The sequence below is a fragment of the Cyprinus carpio genome, chromosome B19 (genome assembly GCF_018340385.1).
Source record: "Cyprinus carpio isolate SPL01 chromosome B19, ASM1834038v1, whole genome shotgun sequence".
Taxonomy (NCBI): Eukaryota; Metazoa; Chordata; class Actinopteri; order Cypriniformes; family Cyprinidae; genus Cyprinus; species Cyprinus carpio.
Window position 1 is genome coordinate 21,989,317 of NC_056615.1, and position 9,153 is coordinate 21,998,469.

Genomic DNA, 9,153 nt, shown 5'->3' on the forward strand with positions numbered 1-9,153 from the left:
AATTTACTTTTTCAAAGGGTACATATATGTACCTTTCACCATGCATATTTCATTGTGTACCCCTTTTCTTTGGAAAGGTACTTTTTGGTACTCAGCTGGATACATGTTTGTTCCTTTGCTGGCACATTTGTGAAATTTGTACCTTAAAGTACTTAACTGTACCCTCACTGTACCTAAAACAATTACAGAGCAATGGTAGGTTTAGGGTTGTGGTAGGTGTAGACGTTCATAAACCATAATTTTACAGGTAGCATTTTTCGTTGTAGAATTGTACTACCCACTGTTTTAATGGGAGGTACCTGACAGGGTAGGACAAATTGGCAGAACACCAGCATTGTAGTCTAACATACTCTCCCAGGATCAGGAAACAGTCAACATGACGACAACGACAACGACAACATGGTGCCGGCGGCAACAGCGAGAATCAAAGTTATGCCTTCTTTCTTTGCTGAAAATTTGGTAGGCGTTATGCAAATCTTCCCACACAGTGACATAGATGTGGGGGCGTGTTAGAACGAGCCGTTTTAGGAGGGCGTGGACTAGTCTTAACTTTTATAAAGAATATCTGAGAATATCTATATTTCAGACTTTAGGGATCTTATCTATTCACAAACAGCTTGTAACACTCCAAAGAGAAAGGAATTTAATTTAATGAATCACTGGCAATGACAGATATAGCCTAAAAAGTTATTTACAACATTTTGTACACTTAAGATTTTGTTTTAATATTGAGGAGGTAAAGTTTATTGGCTCAAACAAAAACGCTAGTGCCATTATTGTCACACAGCTGAAAAACATGGCAAGCCATGCAGTAATGTCACAGTGAAACAGATTTTTCAATATTTGATTATTTTTTACAGTTAGAATAAAGGTTTAGGAAAAGGATATTACCACAATTTGAAATAATGAAAAAAAAATAGTAAGAAAATAATTAAAAATAACATACAGTACTTAATAAAATGTGTAATTGTGTCTGCATGACCTGTGATTCATGATCAAATGTCATCAAAAAAATCCCAAGCCATGTCTGGCTGGTCGTCCACCAGCGTGGGAAGCACATTTGGGATCTCAAGCCCAGGACCTGCAGGGGGGAAGTAGGAAATATTACAAAACATACTATACCATGTTGATTAAACAACATATTATTATTATTATTTATTTATTTATTTATTATGGAGTTGATCATTAAATGGCAAAAAATGTGCTATATACTAATGATTAGGTAAGCCCTTTGTATCAATCATTCAACATTGCATGAATTTTGGAAAAATTGCAGATTGAGCTTAAAATTAAATAGAGGAAGTCCTTGTCAGTATGTCAGGAGCTCATCTGTATTTTAAAAAAAATAGTCCTATGGGCCCATTCATATAAAATCTGTCGCTCACCTGCTTGTTCTCTTGCTCTCTTCCGACTGAGTCGATCAGCTGTGTAACTCAGATATTTTTTTATTTCAGTTTCACAGTCGACCCTAGGTACATTTCGTTTGGATGCAGCCTCTGAAAGAGGAACCTTGATGATGAATGAATTCATACTCTGAGCTGAAGACAGTTTATACACTCTTAGGGTCCAGAGTTCTTTTTTACCCTTAGCCATTGAAGATTTAATTTGAAAGTAAAGATTGCAGACCAAATCCAAATAAAATACAAACATTTTTGGTATGTGGGAAATGTTCATGCAGCGGTGAGTTTACCTCTGATCACGTCTGCTAAAGTCAGCTGAGAGAAGGGTTTCTTATTTCCTCTTCCCTGCCAGTTGAATTCATTAGCCAGATCATCTATTAGGACATGTTGCATAATATTCTTAATCACATCCCTGTTTCCAAAACCTCCAAGTCCTGACAAATATTTTACCTGTGAAGAAAACACTTTTTATATATAATTGTAATTGGTCAATCACTGCACTGAATGAACAAGTGTTTATAATGGTCAAATGTAATGTAACACTGTACTTTTATAATTGTCTGTCTGTATCATTTATTCTTAACAGAAGCTTTAAGTAAGATAAAATAATTTTGAGTCCAATTAGCATATATTTATTTATTCGGTAGATAGTTGTGGAACAAGAGGAACATTAAATGCTGTGTCGACTCACATATGTTTTACGTGTTGTTGTGGTGTTGAGCTCCCTTTCAGTTCTTTCCATATCTTCAAAGGTTCTAAGAGGCAGATTTAGGCTTGTTTTAACTTCTTTAGGTGGAACGCTAGTACTGCTGGGCACCTCGGAAACTGTATTGTCTTTGAGTAGTTTCTTTAACATAGCAGAGTTTTCCTGAACTGTGCTCTTGATGTCTCTCAGCATTTGGAGGAGCTCATCCTTGTCTGTTGTGTAAAATGAGTTGTGATGTAATTACAAAAAATAAAACAAATTCTCAAACTGATTATGATAAAAGAAGTTGACTCACCATCAGCTGACATTCTGGCAGGTGATGCAGGAGCAAGTTGGTGTTTTGACATTGCTTGAGTGCTTTCAATTCTTTGTCTTTTTAATATTGGAGAAAATCCAGTAGCTAATAGATATCGCCTTTATATGAAAATGAACAATACTTAATTTTTTTATATATATATAAAATATGAATTCTTTGAAGGTCAGATCTTTTGAGCAAACTTTGTTTTTGGGAACAAAATGCAAATGTCTTTTACTTACCGTTCTTTCTGTTCTTCAATAATTTTTTGCTCCTCTTTTGCCTTATCGAAAGTGACTGCAATAAGATAAATATTTCATATTGTTTGAGAACTTAGTAGATAGTACAAAATCCCATATTTAAACAATTATTTTTAATAGTGCCCCTTACCAAATTCTCTGTGAAAGCTAATATTTAATTTCTCCCATGGTTTCCCTCCTGTTTCAGGTTTCATTCTGTTCTGAACAGCTTCTGTGCACTTATCTGTGGATTTGAATGGGGGCCAGTAACATTGTTTCTTGTCTGAGCACAACCAATGTGATGGTGCCACCATCACCTCATCTGAGTCCTGCAGAGTAACAACTGCATACATGGTCAGTCTAGAAGGGAGGGAAAAAACAAAAACGAGACAGTTTACAACTGATTGCAAAATAAATATGCTATATGCTCAGTTTTATAGTAAATTTGATCAATCACAAAATTGACCAATCAAAACATCTCAAGTTGACAAAATATTTATTTGTCTTGTCAGAAAATAAATCTTTCATTTAAGATGTCTGATTACTCAACTTTTTAACTGTTGTACTAATTTACTTAATTTTTCATTGTCTAAACTAGATACGCCTTGTGTTCATAGGTTTGTGAAACTATTATGAAATATCTGCATTTCCTTATTGATCACTCAAAATGTGGTCGGCCTTCTAAGGGTGCTTTTACACTAGCACTTGTGGTGTGCACCTTGGTTAATTTGGCATCAGAGTTCAATTTGTTTAGTTAATGTAAATGCTGTTTTGAAATGCTGCATACCCACAAACCATACCCACCTAAAAAGGGTGGTCTGGGGTACCGTTCATTTCTGATGTAACTGCAATCATACTAAACCATGGAAGTGAACAGCTATTTGATGACATGGATTGGTCAAACTATATACGGTATTTATATGCTTTCTTGCTCACTTTCCTAACAAGCATGACTAACACGCTGCAAACAGAGAGAATATATATCTCATCTCTTCTCATCTTCAGCAGAAACTAACTTCTTTTGAATATTTGCATTATGAGTAATTAGCTTTTTTTTTTTACAGCAGCTATTATTTTCTAAAGGTGCTCAGGTTGGATGCAAAGTATCATGCTTTCTTGAAAAAACTGAATTTCATGCTGTTTTAAACAGGCAGCTAATGCAGAGGCAAAGCATGCCAGCATAATGAGAACTGGGGTCAGCGGGCAGCCCGGATCCAGCAGTTTGTCTCTCTCAATTGAAACATCTGCAAATTCAGTATCTACTTCTGGTGCATCTCTGAGAAGGTTTTACACAATAAGAAAATCCTGAGACAGAGCCGGGTTTGACAGTTTTTGATTTTCTATCTCATCCTGAATACGAGACAACCTCATCTCAGTGCAGAATGTTTTGGGAGTGATCATGACAGCAGCTGAATATTTTGGTACATGACACTTTGACTGAGACTTCAAGTAATCATCCAGATGTTTTGCCTGAATAGTTGCAATGATGAGGTAGTCAGTGTTAAAGAAGTGTTGGCTATTGTCAAGTGGACTTTTCACAGTTTCATTGAAGTGTTTCGCAGAGCAGTTAAATGCATCTCTGTGGATTCTGTCATAGAGCATCTTTATGTATGGAATTATGACCTGAATGTTGTCTTTATAGAAGGAAACTGGGATCCTGTCTGGTCTTGGTGTGTCTGACACCTGAAGAGAATTTACAGCTGACACAATGTCAACCTCACTGACTGCATGTGAGTTTTCTTCATCTAATAATGAACCCATCTCATCTGTCAAAAGATCCTTTTTTAGATTCAGCCATTGGACGACTGGCTGTATCTGGAATTCTTTCAGAAAAACTTCTGTGGGGTCATTGTTGATCTCCAAGTACACAGGATGCATCTCAGAGTTTCTAATCTTACAACTTCTGACACACCACATACATTCTTCTGGAACAAAGAAATAATCCAACCTGGACAAACTTGACTGTGGAAGTGGATTGTATTATTCTGCTCTGTGGGATTCTTTCTTCTCCAGATGTCAACCAGCTGAAGAGATTTCATGAATTTTTTCACACAACAGCGCAGCTTTCTGTGGGTTGTGCTGTCCGTCACCTCTTTTGAATGGATTTGGTTATCTTTGTCAACAAATGGACTGAGAACCGTGTTGAAATCTCCACTGATCACCAGCAGCCCTGTGGTCATTGACTGCAGGTATCTTGAAAGTTTATCAAGGGTTTTTGTGTCTTTTTCATGGTTATAAACACTCACCGGAGTGTACATCACTTATTTGTTCAAAATGTGGTCTTTTCTTGACTAGTATGGCTGTTCCCATTCGGGACATAAACTTTGTGTAGGAAACATACCACTCGTTTTTTTAGACATTCTATAATGTGTTCATCTCCTACTCCAATGTGTGTCTCTTGTAAGAAAAAAACATCAGCATTTTGTAGTTCTTTAAATTGTTGATCTCTTTTTTAAGTTCATTAACATTCCAGGTGATGAAGTTTATGGTCTGCGTAGCCATTAACAGATCTGCTCTCACAGACCAAAGATCATTAGCTTAGTAAGTTCCCTGTCAAAACAAAGAGGGATGGGGGTAGGAACATTTTGTTTTATACTTTGAGATAATTTTTGAATTTTAAACATTCTGGTGTCCAAAAAATATTGCTTTCCCTTTGTTGTATTCTTTGTCCAAAGTTAATTTCGACTTGGGTGTTAAGTTTGGTAACAGTGTTGTCTTACACTTGTAAGACAGACTATCATTTAGCTCTCATCATTTCTCCCACAACTGCCAAATCCTGCTTAACCAGTTGTTAGAACCCAGCCTCCTCTTATTATCCACTAATCCAGAGTCAGGCCAAACAGTTAATGTTCCATTCAGTGCTGGCATGTGGCAACGTCACAACATGCATTTTGCTAGCACATCTGGCTTATAGAATAACTTATAATTGGTTTAGAATTCTGGGCCAAAAATTGTTTGTAATTGCCAAACCAAGCTCAAGTATAAATATTACTTTAACCATTCCTTCCCCATCTTAGAACTGTTCTTGCCAACAGTAGCAAAGCAGCTTTTTCATGTTTATAAAGATGCTGTGGAATCATAAGATATTTACAAATCTTTTTTAGCCATTTTATTGATATATTTTAAATCCCTTGCCCCCATGCCTAAACATAACCATTTCAGTGTCTATGCAAGCCAAAGTAATTGTACATATTACACTGTTGTTTATAGAAGATACATATGAATTCTCATTAGATCACAGAACCATAAGCAGCTTATGTGATGCATGTAAATTTATAAACCAGTGTTAGTTTTCGTCTTTGAAGTACATCAAGAAACTCTAGGAATTGCAGATATTTTAAATATATTTAAATATATATGCAGTTTCCCTGTTTGACTCTCGTTAACAAGCTTGTATTATTTATCTGATTAGTTCCACATTTTTTACTGTCTACAAATCACGGATCAAATACTTGTTGAATTAATTAGACAGTTATACATGAAAAATTATACTTGTTGGTCTTTGGATTGTTTTTAAAAAAGTTAAAAAAAAAAAAACTTTTTAAAATTTCAGTTAACTTTACGCAGCTCAATTTAAAGGAAACGTTACCTTATATCTCACAGGATAATGTCTGCAAGGACAGGAGACTGCAGTCGATTCAGCTGTCTAGTGTCAGAGTAAGATTTCCAACCTTAAATCTGATTGACCTGTGGGTGTGGACTTCTTGGTGTGCGTTAAGGTGAGAAGTGAAACAGAAATGTCCTACTTTGTGAATTTTACTTGAAATTATTCAAAATTTATACAGAATAATCAAAAATCAGTAGAATACACTTACATGATTACAGTGTGTATTGATTTGCTTGCATTGTTTTATTCCATAAAGTTATTAGCCTTTTAGACTATCAAATCCGGAGCTTTCGTTTTCTGATAAATAATAGGTATAGGTTTCAGGGGAAATTAAAGCGAAAGCATGGAAAGTGAAAGTAAATTAATATTGACTTTACACTTCAGGCAAAATGGAAATGATCCAGTCTGAGTTCAATGGATGTTTAAATATTTGTAGAGATCAGTCCACTGAAGGTGAGAACCCAAGTGCAGTTTATTTACAGAAGTGAAACCCAAAACATCCAAACAAGAAACGAAGACTTGACGAGGCATGAAACAGACTTGACAGAAACAGACTTGACGTGGCATGAACAGACTAGACTCAATGACAGCAGGTTACAACATTAATACACGACCAGAGACAATAGCAAATGACTGCCATTACTGGAAGCTCTGAGGTCATGGGGACAGTCTCTGTGACAACCATGACATGGCGAGACTCTGGAATGGCGGCCATAAAGTGACGAGACTCTGGATGATCAGCTGTGACATGGTGAGACTCTGGATGATCAATCAAGATATGACTCTAGAAGGCCGGCCAATTACAAGACATACCCATGATTTTTATAAAGGGTGGCCAAACGTGCCATTATCGCAGGACACATCCTGGCCAGGATTTTTATATTGCCTAAAATATCTACATTTTGTTTGCGCTGCGGAGACCAATTGTTGCATAAAGTACCGTGAGAGCTCTAGAGAGAGCAGACGGCTTCTTGTGCTTTTGAATCGCTCTCACGGTACTTTGATGTCATACACCGATCGGTATGCTCAGTGCTGCTTCCAGTCCAACACTAATATGTACACGCATTTGCATCGCTTTGACCATTCTCTGTAGATCCCACCTTCTCACACACCACGATTGGTCAATTACGTACAATGTCTGCATGTTATTGGGCAAACGATCATTACCGTCATTGAGTATGAAAACAGGAAACATAAGCCAAAACCTGGATATTTTAGGCAATATAGAAATCCTGGCCAGGACGTGTCCTGCGAAAATGCCACGTTTGGCCACCCTAGTGGCAGCCATCTTACAACGGAGCTCTTCAATGAACGAATGAACGAAACAAAGCTCTTGAGTGACCGGCATGTGAGCAGGCTCTGGCTTGGAAGACGTGATGTGAAGAGGACTTGGCGTAGCAGGCATGACGGGAACAAACCCTGGGGTAGCAGCCATGATGTTAGAGGACTCTGGCTTGGCAGACATGATGTGATCAGGCTTTGACTTGGTAGACATGATATGAGTAAACTGTGACTTAACTGGCATGTTGGGAGCAGATCCTGGAGTAGCGGGCATGCAGGCTTTGTTGTAGCAGACATGACATGAGCAGGCTGTGGCTTGGCAGGTGCTGCGGGACTGTGGATACCATCATCCACAGTTCCCACAGTGAATGGTGATCCACTCAGCCGTAAGGCATAGTCTATATATTCGGCAAGGGACCAGTGAACTTTACCCCCAGGAAGCTGAGAGCAAATGGGCTCATTAAGACCCACCCGAAAGATGTCCATAAGGGCCACATCATTAAAATCCACTTGGTTATACAGTAGAGTCCACAAAAGTCCTGAACATAATCCTCAATAGCATAATTACCTTGACAAAGGTGGAGACGAACAACGGCTGGGTTCATATTTGGTGAGGGTCGTGTATTCTGTAAAGATCAGTCCACTGAAGGCGAGTGAGAACCCAAGTGCAGTTTATTTACACAAGTGAAATCCAAAACATCCAAACAAGAAACAAAGACACACTTGACTTGACTTGACTTGACTTGACTTGACTTGACTTGACTTTTGACTTGACTTGACTTGACTTGACAGCAGGTTACAACATTAATACATGACCAGAGACAACGGCAATGACATGGCTACTTATAGGCTACAAGGCAGAGATACATGAGGGCAAGGTAAACATGACAAACAGCATAAATAAAACTACAAAACAAAAGACATGAAAACAAGAACATGAAACAAAACCCCAAAACAGACATTACATATTACACACTCCAAGACATTCATTATTGTATGTTAAGGCTTCAGGTCTGTTATCATTCTTATTATTCATTATTATATTTTAGTGAATAATGATTCATATATATAGAAGCATTAGCATTACCATGGGAGAGGTTTTGATGGACAAGCGTCATGTGCACTTGTCCATTTATTCTGTATAGAGGTTTAGGCTATGTGCAGGTTTTTTGTTTGTTTGTTTGTTTGTTTTGTTTTTGTCTGGTGTGTTGAAATGATACATTTTTAAATAAAGCTTGATTGCTATTTATCTCTACAAGATCATAGTTTTTATTTATTTATTTATTTCAGGATGGTTAATTCACCAAACTTATATCAGCTCTGTTTGAGGAACATTCTGAACATCAGCAGCACAGATTTTTTGTTGACTCGCATAGCACAAAAGTATTAATAAACAAAACTTAAGAGTTTGCATTTCTCTTTTGCATGTCAGCTTTTAAAATTCTGCATTTGCCCTTAGGCTGAGGTTGCGTGTATGAAAGTCATGACAAACTGGTTTCTGTTTGCCACCGCCCTCTAATTTTATATCCAATGAAAATTACCAATCAGTTTGATCAAGTCTTGACTAATATTTGGTGTCAAATTGATTGAACATTTGTTGTCAAATGTTAGTAAAGACTTGATCA

General features: G+C 37.2%; 1 protein-coding gene across 3 annotated transcripts; it reads right to left on the reverse strand.

The window, feature by feature from the left end:
- Window positions 1-632: 632 nt before the first annotated feature.
- On the reverse strand, window positions 633-6,535 carry LOC109064522. 3 transcript variants are annotated; one of them, XM_042745160.1, is made up of 10 exons: window positions 6,456-6,535; window positions 6,230-6,343; window positions 4,982-5,190; window positions 2,792-3,000; window positions 2,644-2,698; window positions 2,402-2,520; window positions 2,092-2,318; window positions 1,691-1,850; window positions 1,386-1,496; window positions 633-1,081 (listed from the first exon to the last, which is right to left on the reverse strand). In XM_042745160.1, the coding sequence occupies exons 4-10, from the start codon at window positions 2,991-2,993 to the stop codon at window positions 996-998; spliced, it is 960 nt and encodes a 319-aa protein (XP_042601094.1). In that variant the 5' UTR covers window positions 2,994-3,000; window positions 4,982-5,190; window positions 6,230-6,343; window positions 6,456-6,535; the 3' UTR covers window positions 633-995. The 3 variants fall into 3 exon arrangements, with proteins under 3 accessions (XP_042601094.1, XP_042601092.1, XP_042601093.1); XM_042745158.1 differs by lacking the exon at window positions 4,982-5,190 and having other exon boundaries at window positions 6,456-6,532; XM_042745159.1 differs by lacking the exons at window positions 4,982-5,190; window positions 6,456-6,535 and having other exon boundaries at window positions 6,230-6,357.
- Window positions 6,536-9,153: the final 2,618 nt, after the last annotated feature.

What these genes read in the sequence shown, in the direction of transcription:
- LOC109064522 (XM_042745160.1), bottom strand. Translation starts at nt 2,993, where the DNA reads ATGTATGCAGTTGTTACTCTGCAGGACTCAGATGAGGTGATGGTGGCA. An exon ending in ATTGAAGAACAGAAAGAACG is followed by an intron (nt 2,521 to 2,643) that starts GTAAGTAAAAGA and finishes TTTCATATAAAG; the next exon opens with GCGATATCTATTAGCTACTG. An exon ending in CAACAACACGTAAAACATAT is followed by an intron (nt 1,851 to 2,091) that starts GTGAGTCGACAC and finishes TTTTCTTCACAG; the next exon opens with GTAAAATATTTGTCAGGACT.